Source organism: Mytilus galloprovincialis, chromosome 2 (genome assembly GCF_965363235.1).
Source record: "Mytilus galloprovincialis chromosome 2, xbMytGall1.hap1.1, whole genome shotgun sequence".
In the NCBI taxonomy this organism is placed as follows: domain Eukaryota; kingdom Metazoa; phylum Mollusca; class Bivalvia; order Mytilida; family Mytilidae; genus Mytilus; species Mytilus galloprovincialis.
The window spans coordinates 43,972,018-43,991,570 of record NC_134839.1 but is presented as its reverse complement, the minus strand read 5'-3'; the positions used below and the strand labels follow the sequence as shown (position 1 = coordinate 43,991,570).

Below are 19,553 nucleotides of genomic sequence, written 5' to 3'. Positions count from 1 at the left end.
CAAAAAACAGAGTAGGTGTGTTCGAATAGCTTATATTTACTAAAAGTACTTGACTAAAGTCTGTAAAGTTGGATCTTAAAAATGCATATCTTCGAGAAAAAAAATTATTTTTTTGTGTGTGATAATTGGGGTTTATAGTCTTCAACCACTGAAATTTTTTTTTTGAATGTTTATGAATTTTCGAAAATTCCACCTGACACGACCAGACATTAGTTTTAAGTTGACTCAATGCAGTCCAGAACATTAACTGATGCTCATTAGCTAGTAGATACATTTGTCTTTTAAACTACAACCATAAGGATTGTAATGGTGCTATGTGGATAAATTTATCAGTTTTGAAGAGCTAAATTGGCAGAGCTATTCGAAATAGCATAAAAAATGTGGTGCACACTTTAAAATAACCTGCTACACAGGTTATTGAGTGTGCATCACATTTTTTATGTCATTTGTTCATAGCCAGATAAGTATTACAGTCATTCCATAAGGTGGTACCCAACACTTTCACTAAAATTAATTTGGCTCTTTTAATTTTCATAAAATTTTGACAAAGTATTTACTTTGACCCTTTAACAAGTATATAAAAATTTCAAAAATTTTGAACCAACCGTTTTGTCAGAAAAATTACACTGGTTATATAGCAGTTTGACAAACAACAATTTTGATCATTGCGAAGCTTAATATTCCCTTTACAACACAACGTAATTAAAATGTTTAGCTGATTTTACAGAGTTATCTCCCTGTATTGTTAGGTACCACCTTAAATGAAAAGTTCAAAAGATTGTTTTAAAAAGGATCCTAACTTATTTACCTGAATGTGTGATCTTAGGTTGATTATATATGTAATTTTATCTATGTCATTTAAATTTATAAACTGCAGAAAGATTGAAATAGCTTTTACTATTAGTCCTGAATATGCATGCAATATTTGCCACTTGACATTTTAAGTGAAATGTTAAGAATTAGTTTTGAATAGGGTTATAAAGAATTAAGCAGAAAGACAACAATATTTTTCTTCTCTTATAGCAATTCCTGTTACACATCCTCAGTGTTTTTGGACACACTGGATTAACATGGATACACCTTTGACATCTGAAGGTGACATTGAAACCATATCCAAGATCAGAACTCTGCATACTTTCTGTTACAACCCAGTTCATATTGAGTGCAGAGAGGTCAGATCACACACAGACTACACAACTAGAGGACAGACTGTAACATGTGACTTAAATACAGGGTTAAAATGTTTGAACCATGAAAATGGTGGATACTGTGAGGACTATGAAGTTAGGTTCTATTGTCCTTGTGCAAGTAAGTTTTTATGCAGTCAATTGTTTTATCTCCTTTTGTCTAATAATTTTTAGCTCACCTGGTCAAATGAGCTTTTTTCATCACTTGGCATCTGTCGTCTGTTGCCCATCGTTAACTTTTACAAAAATCCTCTCCTCTGCAACTACTATGCCAAATTTAACCAAACTTGACCACAATTATTAAATGGGTATCTAGTTTAAAAAATGTGTCAGGTGACCTTGCCAACCAACCAACATGGCCGCCATGGCTAAAAAATCGCCTACTTTATAAATGTTTAGGTACTTTAACTGTGATTGTATGTAATGTTAACTGGAAGAAGACTACGTACATATTAAGTAACATATGGAAAAACAGGAAATATTTTTTTACAAAATTTCCTTCTTGATACTAGCTTTTGATCATAAACATGCTTCTGTACAAGTTTGGTAGAAATCCAGGATAGTTTAAGAAAGTTATTACAGCCTATTCCATTGAGTGTGTAGCTAAAGGTAATATCTTTGGTAAGCTTGCTTGTTGGCTGAACCGGGAAGTCATTGTTAGGTCAGGTAAACTACCCTCCTTTAAGAGTAGACTAGTCCAGCAGATAACCAATATATCGCCTACTTTTGCTGTTGATCACAGGCTCAACAAAATGAGGAATAAAATATTCCTCTTGATGCTATCTTTTGATTGCAAGAAGCTTCTGTCCAAGTTTGGTAAAAATCTAGGATAGTTTATGAATCTAATAAATGTTTTAAAAATTTTAACTGTAGACAGTATGTAATGTTAATTGGAAGAAAAACTTAAGTCCATTTATAAGTAAAATACAGAAAAACAGGAACAAAATTTTAACAAAATTTCCTTCTAGATACTATCTTATGATCATAAACAAGCTTCTGTTTGGTAGATATCCAGGATAGTTTAAGAAAGTTATTAAAATTTTAAATTTGTATACTTTGTGTTTATGTTAGTTTAAAATGAATCACACATAGCAGGTCAATGAAATTTGGTAGGGCTATAAAAAAGAATAGGTTTGTTTGCCCAAACCCTACCTACCCAGAAAAAAGCTGCCTACTCAAAATCTTTTATTGTCCTGATTTGAAGAATTTTTTTTTTAATCAGATAGTCATGAAGACTAATAAACATCCGACACGTAAATTTCTTTAAAAAAAAAAATTAAAAAAAATGCCTACCTACCTACCCACTGTCTCAACCTTGGGTAGGGTTTGGGCAAACCAAAATATTTTTAATTGTGGCCTAGGCTATTATATTAACATTGGATATTTCTTTCCTATATATGGATATTATATGGCCCTGCTACTCATCATTGTTCATCGACTTTGAAACTGCATAGTTTACATGTTTAAGCTTATGTTTATATCAGTTTATAGGAAACCACTTATAACTGATTGATTGATTGGTGTTTAACACCACATTTTAAACACTATTGTTCTTTTTCGTGGCAGTCAGTTTTCATTGTTTTTTTGCTTTAAAGGGGTTATATATCCCGTTTTGTTACACAGTGATATCTCTGTGTCAACAGTTTATTTATTGCATTAAAAACATAGTTATCCCATATTTTACAAAACAAATGGAGAAAAATACAATTTAAGTTGTTATATTTATTTAGCAACACCAACAACCACAACAACAACAACACTTGCTCCACCCTCAGGAATGCAACTTATTCCAACAGCTGCCCCTACTTGTGGCTGGACTCACTGGATAAATCTGGACAACCCAACTATCATGAAAGAAGGAAAACTATTTGAGGGTGACATTGAATCAATTGCCAATATTAGAAAAATGCATCCACTCTGTGAGTACTATATGATGACACAAGTAGAATGCAGAGAGGCGAAGACAAAGATTCCTTCTTCTCAAACAAATGAAGTTGTTTCTTGTGACCGTATTCGGGGATTGAGATGCAAAAATGATGCACAGCCTGATGGTAAATGTTTGGATTATGAAGTCAGAGTTTTCTGCAACTGTTTTGGAATTCCTGGATTACATCATCACACAAGTACCCCTATAACTAGCCCATCCAAAACAACTAAACCTATACCTAATGTTTGTGGATGGACAACTTGGTTCAATGGACACAAACCAGACACACAGGGAGAGACTGAAACATTCATCAATCTAAGAAAAGATTTCAGATTTTGTGATGTTGAGGATATAACTGCTATTCAATGTCGTCAACATGGATCAGAAAAATTATTCATGGAAACGGGTCAGATGGGAGTTATTTGTGATATACATAAAGGTGGGTTGATGTGCAACCATGCTGACCAGATTTCAACTGGTGGCAAATGTTTTGACTATGAGATCAGGATCTTATGCGAGCCAAAGGAATTGGATTGTTCTCATATGACAACAGTTGCACCTTCTGCTGGTCACTACATTAGCCCTACACCATCACCGTCAACAGATATATTTGGAAATCCAATACTTCATACTAAAAAAGCAACAACAACAGATAAATTTGCTAGTCCTACACCTTCAATGAGGCATACAACAGACAAGTTCAAAACTCCATCCCTGGAAAAGACAACCACAGTTGCAGGTAAATATTGAAAAATATGGGGCCTATTCCACCAGTAGAATGACTAAATCTTAAATCTTAAATGTATAAAACAAATACCAAGTTGACAATTAATAAAATAAGGACAGACTACGCCATGGAGAAAAGGGAAAAAGACAAAATGAAAAAAGAGAATGAGAGTAAATGAACCTGTGAATTAAAAAGGCAGTTAAAAACAATATTGTCATTTTTGTGAGATATTTTTAATGTATAATTTGTTTTCTAATTCTTACATGATTTATCCTTTTCCTGGCATGTTGATTATTTTTATTCAATCAACATGTGGTTCTGTTTGATCTCAGTCCTTCATAGGCCAAATTTCAATTATGACGTCAAATTTTCTGGCTTTCCTTTGAATTTCCTTTCGTGACAGCATGAAAAATGGCGACAATGTCTGAGGAAGTCACATAGAAAGAACACATCTATTGGCATATTGTTTAAAAATCATAAGAGATTCCTCCACCAAATCTTGTGTGCAACAATAATTATCCACTCTCGACAGGTTAATTTTAAATATTGAAAATGCTCTGCAAGCCTTACTTTTTAAATTTGAAAATTTAACTATTTCAATCTGATAAATATCGAATCACACTCGATGCAGTGGTAGAATCTATATTTATCTTTGACAAATTTTTTAGATAATAATACTTATAATGCTGCTGTAAATAGAAAAAACCCAACAGTTGTTTCTGTCATTATTTTGTTATTTTTTACAAATTGGGTTATCAAACTAAAGTGGTGTAATCCAAAATCAGAACTATATTTGATATATTGGTTGTAAATTTGTAAATTGTTTTATCTTGAGAATAATAATGAATTTTCCTTTTGAACAGTACCATATAAACACACTACACATATTGATACAACGGCAGTTACACCTATGCTTGGTAAGATATTTTTAATGATACAAGTTTCTTAGATTTTGTAGATGATCGCTGCTTGGATCTTTGACACTATTTTGTTCCACTTTTATTTTGATTAAATTCTTCTCCTCTCTAATGTTATGCTGTTATTCACGTTTGAGTCAAAATAACTTTAATATGATCAATCTTGTACATTTAAATATGCACATGTAAATGTGGTTGTTTATCATTGAAACAGTGCAATGTATTGAAATACAAGAGACTTCAAAGAAGACGTGAATCTTATTTTGTTTTATTTTACTGTGGCTATTTGAACATGAAAATGCTTAAATGTTTATTACTTTTTCTTCTTTTTTCATTATAAGAACTTATAATATACACATGATACAGGTAAACTTAATAAAGCTGAAGGTTACATAAATTGTGTTTGAACATCAAAAGTCTATTCAAATTGTGTATTTATGACATCGTTTTTTAATGTCTAAATAAAAATGTCTTCCTTTAGTATGTACTGATGGTATGACACAAGGATCCTCACTGCCCATGAATAGTGAAAGAATGTCTTCCTCGTCCAATCTAACTCCCAACTCTGGGGTTGAAAGATCACACCTGACAGACACTAATAGTGGTCAGTTGACTGGAGGCTGGGTTGCAGGAAAGAATGAGAAGACAGAATGGATCATGATAGACTTTGGAAGACCAATGATTATTGATGGTATAACAACCAAGGGTCAAGCTGGTCAACCATACTGGATTACTGCATTCAAGATTCTATACTCATTAGATAAGAAAACATTCACATATTATGAGGAAAATGGGCAGCCAAAGGTTAGTTGTGTTATCATCGGAGACATAGATCTTTAATTTAACTAAAACATACATATTTGTAAAAACAATGATCTGGAATTTCTCCACACCTTTTCTGTCATATTGAGATGAGTTAAAAGTTGGGTTCCTTTTTAGCTCACCTGGCCCAAAGGGCCAAATGAGCTTTTCTCATCACTTGGCGTCCATAGTCCGTTGTCGTCTGTCGTCGTTAACTTTTACAAAAATCTTCTCCTCTGAAACTTCTGGGCCAAATTGAACCAAACTTGGCCACAATCATCATTGGCGTACCTAAAAACGTGTCTGGTGACCCGGCCAACCAACCAAGATGGCCACCATGGGTAAAAATAGAACATAGGGGTAAAATGTAGATTTGGCTTATATCTTTGAAACCAAAGCATTTAGATCAAATCTATCATGGGGGTAAAATTGTTCATCAGGTCAAGATCTATCTGCCCTGAAATTTTTAGATAAATCAGACAACCCGTTGTTAGGTTGCTGCCCATAAATTGGTAATTTTAAGGAAATTTTGCCGTTTTTGGTTATTTTCTTGAATATTATTATAGATAGAGATAAACTGTAAACAGCAATAATATTCACCAAAGAAGATCTACAAATGAGTCAACATGATCAAAATGGTCAGTTGACCCTTTAAGTTTACCCTTTCAAGGCGACATATGCCTTGAGGCATCCCCGTAGCCAGGCCGAACAATGCTTTTAGGCATTGTAAATCATGTGATAAAAATAATTTTCTTCTTTCAACTCATTTCCCCCAGTAAAGCTATGTTTAAGCCAATAAATATATAGGTTTTCAGGAAGCTTGCATATCACAGTTAAAGAATACCTATTATGACTGAATTTGATACCTAATATATACTACAATACAATGAAAGATCTGTAGCGTCAACAAACATAATAAGCCGTCGCCATTTTGTACAAGACATGTGATGCGAACATGTGACCTTTTTGGTCAAGAAAATGATATTTGGAAGGAAAGTCAAATTTAATTTCATGATTGATTTGATTAATATTATGACAAAAATAAAGAAAAACGATTTTTACAATTGCACGGAGAATAAAATCAAGTAATAATTGGACTTCGGTCAGCGCAGTAATTGATTTTTCCCACTAGTGCAAAAGGTTGCACTCCTTTTATGGAAATTCTAAATAAAACAATCCAATCACCTTCCTCTCTCACTTGCTCGATGTCAAGGACACAAAATTGTAGTAAATATTAATAAAATGTCGTCTCGTGGTCGGTATCGTGTCTGTAATATTCTGAGACACAAAAATGTCCAATAGTTCAGAGGACGAGTTTGAGAATTTTCGGAGGGAGAAGTAGGACTAGTTTTGTTCATAACTGGCATAGGTGATGATTTCATGATCACTCAGGTTATTGCCCTTTTTAGTCAATTTTTAACAAATTTTTGTAATGTCTTGTATTCTTTTACAAAAATCTTCTCCTCTGAAACTGGAAAGACAAATTTAACCAAACTTGTCTACAATCATCATTAGGGTATTTAATTTTGAAATTGTGTCTGATGACCCTGCCCTCGAACCAAAATGCCCGACATGGCTAAAAATAGAACATAGGGTAAAATGCAGTTTTTGGCTCATATCTCTGAAACCAAAGCACTTGGAGCAAATCTGATTGGTTTGAAATTGTTCTTTAGCTCAACATCTATCTGAAATTTTCAGACCATTTAAGCAAACCTGTTGTTGGGTTGCTGCCCCTGAATTGGTCATTTTAAGAAAATTATGCAGCTTTTGGTTATTATCTTGAATATTATTATAGATAGAGATAAACTGTAAACAGCAATAATGTACAGCAAAGTAAGACCTAAATATAAGTCAACATGACCAAAATGGTCAATTGACCCCTTAAGGAGTTGTTGCCTTTATAGTCAATTTTAGCAATTTTACAAAATATTTTCTACTGTAACTGCTGGACCAAGTTCATTATAGATAGAGATGATTGTCAGCAACAAGAATGTTCAGTAAAGTAAGATCTACAAACACATCACCATCACCAAAATACAATTTTGTCATGAAACCATTACTTTTTTACATAAAGTTTTGATTTATAAATCAGAAGTGATGATTGTCTTTGCTGAATAGTAACTAAATAATGCAGAAAGTTGTCATGGAATTTTGATTTCTTTCCAATATAAGCTTGTGATTGCAGAAGCATACCTGCCAACTTCCATATGGGTCTTACGTGCAAGATGGTTCTTATAGTCCTACAAAACATTTAAGCCTTAAAATATATTTTAATGTTTTCGGCTTCTTCATACTTTTACAAGCCTATAGCTGTTGTAAAATTATTTTTTTTGTTTTAAATTGAGGACAAAATTGCCTTTTCAAAATTTCCATTTGGGACCCTCCATCTGGGAAATCACCCACAAATAGTGACAGTTGGCAGGTATGCAGAAAGTAGGACAGAAATCCACAGGACAAAAGGTCATTGACAAAAAGAAAGGCACAATTCAGTTTTGAGATTATTTTCTTTGAACAAGAAAACACTAATGTTAAAATATAGCTATTATATATAAAGTAACTTTGTAATTAAAATTTATTCAATAAATGATCAAATAATTGTTATGAAAACAAAATGTCATAGAGGCTAAGTGGTGCCAAGAATTATATATCCTTTCCACTATTTGAATTTAATAAATTTTCATTTATCAAGGCTTATGAACAATTTCCTAAACTTAACAATAAATATATGTAATAAAAAGAAAATATTTGAAGATATTTCTCTTTAATATTCAAACAATTGTCAACACACTATTTGAGACTTTTTGTCCTATCAAACATGCGACTTTTTGTCCTGTGACTTCTGTTCATTTACCTTGTGATCACAGATGTGAACTAAAAACACATGTATAAATTGATTCACCATCATTTCCCATATTTCCTGGGACAAAAACAAGTGCAAAATGGCAATTAAGAAATCCAATTTCAATAAAATGACCAATATTATTTCTGTAAATTTTTTTTTTTATCCATAATCTCAATCTTCAGTTTAGGACAAGAAGCTTAAAATAGTTTTGGTCATAACTGTCAAATTTGAGCATTTCTGGATTTTTGTTTGCTAGCCAAATATTTGTTGAAATTTGTTAAATTTTGTTGATTACTTTAATTTAAAGATTAGATTTGTGCACATATAATCTTTAGGATAGTTTTTAGCTCACCGTTCTGTGAGGTTAGTGAGCTTTTGCCATCACTTGGCATCTATCGTCGTGTGTCGTCGTCGTCCGTCTGGTGTAAACTTATTCAAACATCTTCTCCTCTGAAACAACTGAACCAAACTTAAGCTGAATGATCCTTAGGGCATCTAGAATAAAGTTTGTGTTTTATTTTCTGTTTCGTAAAAAAACATGGCCACCATGGCTAAAAATAGAACATAGGGGGGTAAAATGCAGTTTTTGGCTTATATCTCAAAAACCAAAGCAGTTAGAGCAAATCTGACATGGGGTTGAAGTGTTTATAAGGTAAAGTTCTATCAGCCCTGAAATTTTCAGATGAATCTGTTAACTCATTGTTGGATTGTTGCCACTTTATTGGTAATTTTAAGGAAATTTTGCAGTTTTTGGTTAGGCCACAATTAAAAATATTTTGGTTTGCCTAAACCCTACCCAAAGGTTGAGACAGTGGGTAGGTAGGTAGGCATTTTCTTTTCTTTTTTTCAAGAAAAGAAATTGAAGTATCGGGTGTTTATTAGTCTTCATGCCTATCTGATTAAAAAAAACTTCTTCCAACCAGGACAATAAAAGAATTTGAGTAGGCAGCTTTTTTCTGGGTAGGTAGCGTTTTGGCAAACAAACCTTTTCTTTTTTATGGCCTTATTATATTGAATAGTATTAATGATAAAGATAAACTGTAAACAGCAAATATGTTCAGCAAAGTAAGATCTACAAATACGTTGATATGACAAAAATTGTCAATTGAAGAGTTACTGCCCTTTAAGGACAATTTTACACAATTTGTTTATCATGTTATCTAACTTTAAAAAATCTTCTTTTCTGAAACAACTTAAAAAATTCAAACCAAACCTTAGCTGCATGATCCTTAGGGTATCTAGAATAAAGTTTGTGTTTTATTTTCTGTTTTTTTCCAAAAAAAACATGGCTAAAACTAGAACATAGGGGTAAAATGCAGTTTTTGGCTTATATCTCAAAAAGCAAAGCATTCAGAGCAAATCTGACATGGGTTAAAAGTGTTCATTAGGTCAAGTTCTATCAGCCCGAAAATTTTCAGATGAATCTTACAGTTCCCATTGTTGGGTTGCTGCCAATAAAAAGATAATTTTAAGGAAATTTTGTAGTTTTTGGTTATCATCTTGAATATTATTAATGATAAAGATAAACTGTAGACAACAAAAAATTTCATCAAAGTAAGATCTCCAAATTAAAATTAAACTTTGTTTGATTTCATCAAAATTTAATTCTTAAGGTTCTTTGATATGCTGAATCTAACCAAAAACTACGATGAAATTGGACACTTAAAACTCTTAAACAAAAGATAAATGCCAAAAATCGAGGTAAGCGATTCTGGCTCTTGAGAGCCTCTTGTTTAAATGATATGAAGCTTACTCTAACTGTGTATCATAGTATTATTTCCAACATTCATTTATTACATTTAATTTTCAGAGAGCAGTAAGAAAAAGTATATGTTACACATTTTAGTCCAGTCAATATAGCATAAATTTGACCCTAACCTTGAAGTAATTGCAACAGAAGATTTTAAAGAAGTTTTAATCTTAAGCATTATACCCCCAATATACCCAGAAAAAAAGTCCCATAAAATCTAACCTGAGGAAGACTAAAAAAATCATGGTTTTAAAATTCCTATGGAGATAAAGAACCTCAAATTGAAGAAAACTAATTAAGCATATATCCTTCTTTTTGTTGTTCAAAGTTTTAAACAAGGTAGATGCTGAACAAATATAATTTACAGATATAAACAATAAAAAAAAATGTCTAATTATTTTTTCAAAATGGTCACAAAGCCATAAATTTGCAATTTCTTTAAAGAAAAATGTGCAAAAATAATTCAAAATATCCATAACACTTCTTGTACATTTCATGAGCAGAAGATTATATAATATAGTAAATAAAAACTTATAACCTCATCAAAGTATCATATTTTTCATGAATTTTAAGAATCTCTACCATAAACAGACAAAAAAAGACTCATTTTTGTGGAATTATCTCCCTTTACAATGGTAATTTTCATAAGAAATTAAAAATGCTGACTTTGAGTTTTCCTCAAGTTAGATTTTATGGGACTTTTTTCTGTGTATATTTGGGACTTAATGCTATAGATTAGAACTAAAACATTTTCTGTTTCAATTAGTTTGAGGTTCAAACTTAGTTTGACTGGACTATTTATATTATTTTGTTAAAATGATAAAAACTGTGTGTAATTAGGTTTTCATTAATATTGATTGAATTATAAATAGAGATTTATGGAAAAGTGTTAGATTGTATGAATGTCAGTGACTTTTATTTAATGAATGGCTATTATCTATTTTGAATTTATTGAACCATAAAACTAATTTTTGACTCTTCACATTGAATAATCCGCGAAGCGGATTATGTAAAATGTGAAGAGTCAAAAATTAGTTTTATGGTTCAATAAAATCAAAATAAATTATTGCCATTCATTTTAAATAAATTTATATTAACAATAACAACGTCCACACATGATGTTGGCGTATGAATACACAACGTCAGAGTGGGCGTGTCGCCATCAAAATTGACAACATTGCAAATAAAACTAATAATTTTAACCAATCAGAAGACAGTAAAAACACCAAATTTATTTATATGTTAATCACAAGTAACCTAATTAAGTAGTATTGCTGTGAGTGGTTAATGAGAAATTCCCAGTGTGTGAGAATATTATAAGCTGGTCTTATATTGTATTGTGTGTGTGTGACTGTTTGAATGTGAGTATATATTATCACTTAAATCATTTATCTACAAAATAAGGGTAAGGCCTCTGGTGATTTCATAGTATTTTATATGATATTTACTGTCACGTTTATGACAAGCAATATATTTTCTATAAATGTAGAACTTCACAATGTGTTACAAGATGCTTATTCCGCAAAGTTATCCATACCAGTTTATTATTTGTAAATTAAAAAATCTTAAAAGATATGAGAGTTAGAAAGATGTATATTAGTTATATTGATCAGGTATTTTTATTTATTTTTATCTGATTGTGCTCTGAATTCCACATATGCAAAAATTCATTGGAAATGTTCTTTCTGCAGGAGATGTTATATATTTAGATATATTTATTAAATATGTGTAATTCAGTTTTATATGTTTATACGGATTTGCACAAGTGATAAAACACCTTTTGTTTACTCTCTCCAGATCTCTAGTAATACATGTCGTTAATGTAAGAATGATTTCCTTGAGCTAGTTCCAAAAACTATAAAAACTAGAGTTTAGTTAAAAGCAAGGCTTATATAGTCACAACAACTGGAAGTGTTTAACAACCTTGACTGGATATGCATCCCTCGCACGGTCGGTTATATAGTCACAATTAAGGGGTTGCATAGATTGAGGGATCTGGCCATTATTCATTTCTAATTAGGGCTAATAAACTACATTTAGAATTTAATTTAAATTCATGTCTTTTGTCAGGTGTTTTCTGCCAATCATAACAGTGAGACTCCAGTTCATCAAACATTTACAGCACCTATCAATGCCAAGTATGTTAGACTACTACCTGTATCTTGGAATGGTGCTATTGCTCTGAGATGGCAGCTGTTTGGATGTACAGGTATGTTTCACCAAACAACTATTCTGAAACAGAATATCAGTTCTATGAAGTAATATGTTAAATCAACTGTACTGTTTTGTAATTGTTTTCTCCAGTTTTTATAAGACAGCAAAAATTGAAAATTTTTTGGTCGTATATCGGTATCAAGTTGGCGTCGGCGTCGGCGTCGTCCGTATACTTTTAGTTTTCGCACTCTAACTTTAGTAAAAGTGAATAGAAATCTATGAAATTTTAACACAAGATTTATGACCACAAATGGAAGGTTGGGATTGATTTTGGGAGTTTTGGTCCCAACATTTTAGGAATTAGGCGCCAAAAAGGGCCCAAATAAGCATTTTCTTGGTTTTCGCACTATAACTTTAGTTTAAGTAAATAGAAATCTATGAAATTTTGACACAAGGTTTATGGCCACAAAAGGAAGGTTGGGATTGATTTTGGGCATTTTAGTTCAAACAGTTTAGGAATTAGGGGCCAAAAAAGGGCCCAAATAAGCATTATTCTTGGTTTTCGCACAATAATTTTAGTATAAGTAAATAGAAATCAATGAAATTTATACACAAGAATTATGACCACAAAAGGAAGGTTGGGATTGATTTTGGGAGTTGAGGTCTGAACAGTTTAGGAATTACGGGCCAAATAGGGACCCAAGTAAGCATTATTCTTGGTTTTCGCACCATAACTTTAGTATAAGTAAATAGAAATCTATGAAATTTAAACACAAAGTTTATGACCACTAAAGGAAGGTTGGGTTTGATTTTGGGAGTTTTGGTCCCAACAGTTTAGGAATAAGGGGCCCAAAGGTCCAAAATTGAACTTTGTTTGATGATCTTTGATTTCATCTAAAATTGAATAATTGGGGTTCTTTGATATGCCGAATCTAACTGTGTATGTAGATTCTTAATTTTTGGTCCGTTTTCAAATTGGTCTACATTAAGGTCCAAAGGGTCCAAAATTAAACTTAGTTTGATTTTAACAAAAATTGAATCCTTGGGGTTCTTTGATATGCTGAATCTAAAAATGTACCTAAATTTTTGATTATTGGCCCAGTTTTCCAGTTGGTCCAAATCTGGGTCCAAAATTAAACTTTGTTTGATTTCATCAAAAATTGAATAATTGGGGTTCTTTGATATGCCAAATCTTACTGTGTATGTAGATTCTTAATTTTTAGTCCCGTTTTCAAATTGGTCTACATTAAAGTCCAAAGGGTCCAAAATTAAACTAAGTTTGATTTTAACAAAAATTGAATTCTTGGGCTTTTTTGATATGCTGAATCTAAACATGTACTTAGATTTTTGATTATGGGCCCAGTTTTCAAGTTGGTTCAAATCAGGATCCAAAATTCTTATATTAAGTATTGTACAATGGCAAGAAATTTTCAATTTCACAGTATTCAGCAATAGCAAGAAATCTTCAATTGCACAGTATTGTGCAATAGCAAGAAATTTTCAATTGCACAGTATTGCACAATAGCAAGAAATCTTCAATTGCACAGTATTGTGCAATAGAAAATATTTTCAATTGCACAGTATTGTGCAATAGCAAGAAATATCTAATTGCACAATATTGTGCAATAGCAAGAAATTTTCAATTGATTGGAGTTATCTTTCTTTGTCCAGAATAGTAGTTGAACCAACTTAAATCATTGTTTTATACAATATACAATGTATATTCACTTTTACTACCAACTGATAAATTAAAACAATCTTTACCATTTAGTGATAACAAGCACATCTTTTGTTACATTTTAATATTTTATGATGTATTTAAATGAGTAGTTATTGTTGCAAACTCCATTAGAAATTTGAATTGAAAAAAAAATGTGGGGGGGGGGTGGGGGGTGTTAATTTTTTCTCATTTCAGATTTCATAAATAAAAAGAAAATTTCTTCAAAGATTTTTTTGAGAGGATTAATATTCAACAGCATAGTGAATTGCTCAAAGGCAAAAAAAGTATTTTAAGTTCATTAGACCACATTCATTCTGTGTCCGAAACCTATGCTGTGTCAACTATTTAATCACAATCCAAATTTAGAGCTAAATCCAGCTTAAATGTTGTGTCCATACTTGCCCCAACAGTTCAGGGTTCAAACTCTGCGGTCGTATAAAGCTGCGCCCTGCGGAGCATCTGGTTTTATCTTGCCTTCCATGAAAATCATGAAAAGAGAGACATAGACAAAGACAGCATCAACAATTCTTATCTGCTTAAGTTTGTTAGAAACTATTTGTAATTAGATCATTGGTATTTGATACAAAGTTTCATTACTATCAGTAAAAATCACTCAGACGACTGTTTAGAGTCATTGCCCACTAGGACATGGTCTAGTGATTTTGAATTTATAAGCAATTTTCAATGTTAAGTTTCCTGCTGGCTTAAGTTAGATTGATAGGAACTTCTTACAATAGACAACCATATTTTCTATAATTAAGTTACATTACTTTCTTTAGATCTCAGCTTTAGACGATTTTCAGACCCTGTCACTAGATCATAGTCCAGTGACTCAATCATTAAGCAATCTTCAGCTGTCCATCTTTTTTCTGTATTTATGCTGACAGTCAGGACATGACTGTGTCAACGTCATTTTTATGGCCCTGCAACAAAGTTGTCGGTGCCATATAGTTTTACCCTTGTCCGTAATTCCGAAATTCCGTCATTCTGCAACAAACCATTATACAGATTTTTTTTCTACACGCCTTCAGATATTTGGCTGATTTTTGGTATGTGAGTTAATTATGATGAGTTACAAATCAAGTTTTAGTTTAGTTTCGTTCCGCTAATTTTTGCCGAAAAAATGGGCTTTGGACTTTTATAAATTGTTGAAAATCACATATACAGATTTTTTTTCTTAACTCTTTCAGATATTGGGCTTATTTTTTGCATGTGAGTTAACCAAGATGAGTTACAGATTAAATTTAAGTTTTGTTCTGCTCAGCTAATTTTTGCCGAAATTAAGGGCTATGGACTTTGATAAATTGTTAAAAATCACAGTTAAACAGACTTTTTTTCTAAATGCTTTTAGATATTGGGCTCATTTTTGGTATGTGAGTTACTCATGATGAGTTACAGATCAAGTTTAAGTTTTGTTCTGCGCGGCTAATTTTTGCCAAAATTAAAGGTTTACAACTTTGAAAATCAGTTATACAGACTTTTTTCTATATGCCTCCACATTTTGAGCTGATTAATGATATGTGAGACTACCATCATGTTTGTGTCCACATGTATTAAAGAAATTGCAGATTTCTCAACATTTTGAGATGGGGCCATTCGTGTCGCTTTGTCACATCTAGTTTAAAGGGGCACTAGCTGTCAAATTCATGGTCACCGATTTGACTCAAATTCTCATATTTGTTTTATAACAATGTAAAACATTTATCAAAACTATCAAAAGTCTAAAATAAACAGTTTACAGAGCATGGGGGTAGATAATATATAAGTTCGTTTCGTGTGTATTTTAGTCCAGACGCCATCTAATTAACTATCGATTTGACCTCAGATGACCATATAAGCGATGTAAACATAAATAAAGATATGAATAGATTAAACCAACACGTGCAATTGGATTTTTATAGGTCTGTTTGATTTTATTTTATAGATTAAAAATAGATGGTTCTCATTGTTTTTAACCGTATAAGAATGATTTTATGTGCATCGAATTAGTAATCAAATGATTTACCCTAGTTTCAATTTCATTGTTGACATTATTTTTTTTTAAAATAACCAGTACACGTACAATGCAATGCAAATCAAACTTTAGATTTTTTATATATCTCGTAGCTAGTGCCCCTTTAAAATATTTTTATATGACCACAAACAATTTTAGTCATATATTGGTAAAACTTTGTTGTTGGCCTCCAAAGATATTTGGTTTTCAGACAATAACTTTAGTTTAAGTAAATAGAAATCTATGAAATTTAAACACAAGGTTTATAACCGCATAGGAAAGGTTGTAATCGATTTTTTGGGGGTTATAGTGCCAACAGTTTAGTAATTAAGGGCCAAAAAGGGGCTCAAATAAGCTAGGTTCCAGACAATTACTTTGGAATGGTGTATGGATCTCTCTCAAATTATACCACAAGTTTCCATACCACAAAAGGATGGTCGGGATTGGCTTTGGGGGTTATGGCTCAAACCGTTTAGGAATACTTAGGGGGTGTCCTGGTAAATGGAAAATTACTTAAGTACAATGTTTGAATTACCTCCCTTACACTGCTTTAAATTATTGTCTTGAGGTGATTAGCTGTCAATTTATTTTTATGCCCCACCTACGATAGTAGAGGGCATTATGTTTTCTGGTCTGTGGCTCCGTTCGTCCGTTCGTCCGTCTGTGCGTCTGTTCAGGTTAAAGTTTTTGGTCAAGGTAGTTTTTGATGAAGCTGAAGTCCAATCAACTTGAAACTTAGAAAACTTGTTGCTTATAATATGATCTTTTCTAATTTTAAAGCCAAATTAGACTTTTCACCCCAATTTCACGGTCCACTAAACATAGAAAATGAAAGTGGGAGTTTCAGGTTTAAGTTTTTGGTCAAGGTAGTTTTTGATAGAATTGAAGTCCAATCAACTTGAAACTTAGTACATATGTTCCCTATAGTATAATCTTTCTAAATTAATGCCAAATTAGATTAATACCCAATTTCACGGTCCATGGAACATGGAAAAGGATAGTGCGAGTGGGCATCCGTGTACTTTGGACACATTCTTGTTAGAAGCTACTATTATTTAAATGATGATTGATGTATATTAATAATTAATTTTAGCCATGATTTTGTATGTCTTTTTCTATTTTAAGACTTTTATGACATATTTTAATGGGTAGTTATGATTGCAAACTTCATTGGAAATTTGAATTGAGATTATGATCATATCTTGAGGGAGAATTGTTTTTTGGGTGGACGAAAAGGGAGGAGGGCAATTTTGTTCCTCAAGATTTCAGAAATTGAAAAGAAAATTTCTGTAAATATTTAAAAAAAAAAAATGCCAAAAAAAAAGGGGGGGTTAAAAAAAATTGAGGGTTGGGGGAGGGGGAGGTCAATTTGCAACAGCAAAGTGTATAGTTATTCTGTGTCAGAAACCTATTATGTGTCAAATATTTAATTACAATCAAAATACAGACATATATTGAGTGTGAATTTGTGCCCCAACTGTTCAGGGTTGGACCTCTGCAGTTGTAAACAGCTGCATTTGGCAACAATTTATTGGCTAATGACTCTGAATATTAAAAATGTTCTTCAAGATCAGGAACAAATCTGGGGGGATTTATTAAGAAAAGTATATTTTAAATACCTGTATTTTTTTCAATGGCAATGATGCAAATGTGGGACAAATATGTTTAACAAAAAATTAGAAAAACGTTTTTTTTTCTTTTTACAGGTGCTCCTCCTGTGACACCACCTCTGACAGGAACATCTTTAAATCCCAACCCAGGAAAGACTGGAGTTCCAACCCCAGCACCAACAGGTGATATTGGCTTGAATCCAACACCATCACCATCGAGCAATACTGGTTTGAACCCAACTCCATCACCATCAGGCAATACTGGTTTAAAACCCACTCCATCACCAACAGGTGATTCAGGCTTGAATCCAACTCCCTCACCATCAGGCAATACTGGATTAAACCCAACACCATCACCATCAGGCAATACTGGATTGAACCCAACTCCATCACCAACAGGCAACACTGGTCTGAACCCGACTCCATCACCATCAGGTAATACTGGATTAAACCCGACTCCATCACCATCAGGCAATACTGGATTGAACCCAACGCCATCACCTTCTGGCATTACTGTTTTAAACCCAACTCCATCACCATCAGGCAATACTGGATTGAACCCAACTCCATCACCATCAGGCAATACTGGTTTGAACCCAACTCCATCACCAACAGGCAATACTGGATTGAACCCGACTCCATCACCAACAGGCAACACTGGTCTGAACCCAACTCCATCACCATCAGGCAATACTGGATTGAACCCGACTCCATCACCAACAGGCAACACTGGTCTGAACCCAACTCCATCACCATCAGACAATACTGGATTGAACCCAACTCCATCACCATCAGGCAATACTGGATTGAACCCAACTCCATCACCATCTGGCATTACTGGTTTAAACCCAACTCCATCACCATCAGGCAATACTGAATTGAATCCAACTCCATCACCATCAGGCAATACTGGTTTGAACCCAACTCCATCACCAACAGGTGATTATGGCTTGAATCCGACTCCATCACCATCAGGCAATACTGGATTGAACCCAACTCCATCACCATCGGGCAATACTGGATTGAACCCAACTCCCTCACCCTCAAGCAATACTGGTTTAAACCCAACTCCATCACCATCAATGTGTAATGGAGGATGGTCTAACTGGATTAATAAAGATACTCCAGACACTGGTGATGGTGACCATGAAGCTATGACAGCTGCAGAGAAGTTAAAGTTTTGTCCAGGTGGAGAAGTCATTGATGCTGAATGTGCAACCAAAGATGGCATGCCTTATGATGGTACTGGTGAGATTGCTACATGCTATCCTGACACTGGATTCACATGTAACACCATGGATAATTTTGATGCACCATGTATGGATTATAAGATCAGATACATGTGCAAGTGTGCTGGTGAGTGGAATAATAATAATTAGTTAATTTGTGCATATTGGTAAGTATAAATGAAATTCAAAACAGTGTGGCTGTGGCCATTGATTGACACATTAAATTCATCCATTGACTGGGACAATTTAGGTGAACGTTTGTATGTAACGACCATTGCTCACTGTGTACTTTTTAAAGACACTTAAACTATGGGGTCACCAAAGGTTCTCAACACCTTAATAAAGTAATTCAAAAAAATTAATCAGAAATAACACGATGTTTTGATTTATATCAATTATATAAATCAAAACATAAAGGTTATTCCTGATCAATTTTTCGAATTATTTTATAATTAAAGGCGTTAAGAAACCTTTGGTGACCCCACAGTTTAAATGTCTATCGTAGGTACGTCGTGAACAGTGGTCGTTACAGACAAACGTTCACGTAAATTGTCCCAGTCAATGGATGAATTTAATGTGTCAATCAATGGCCACAGCCACACTGTTTTGAATTTCATTCTATTTGTGAGCTAATTGGTTGGTTTTTTTTTTAGATTTCTACAACTATTGTACTTAAGTGCATTAATCTTAATTTGA

At 33.0% G+C, this 19,553-nt stretch overlaps 1 protein-coding gene across 3 annotated transcripts in view; it reads left to right on the top strand.

Moving 5' to 3' along the window:
* Positions 1–19,553, top strand: part of LOC143063644 (uncharacterized) — a 227,862-nt gene that overhangs the window by 141,703 nt on the left and 66,606 nt on the right. For all 3 annotated transcript variants that reach the window (XM_076235897.1, XM_076235896.1, XM_076235895.1), the window contains 6 exons: positions 1,024–1,308; positions 2,918–3,853; positions 4,705–4,758; positions 5,240–5,562; positions 12,222–12,360; positions 17,725–18,984. In XM_076235897.1, coding sequence (XP_076092012.1) covers positions 1,024–1,308; positions 2,918–3,853; positions 4,705–4,758; positions 5,240–5,562; positions 12,222–12,360; positions 17,725–18,984 — 2,997 coding nt within the window. The remainder of the gene's footprint in view (positions 1–1,023; positions 1,309–2,917; positions 3,854–4,704; positions 4,759–5,239; positions 5,563–12,221; positions 12,361–17,724; positions 18,985–19,553) is intronic.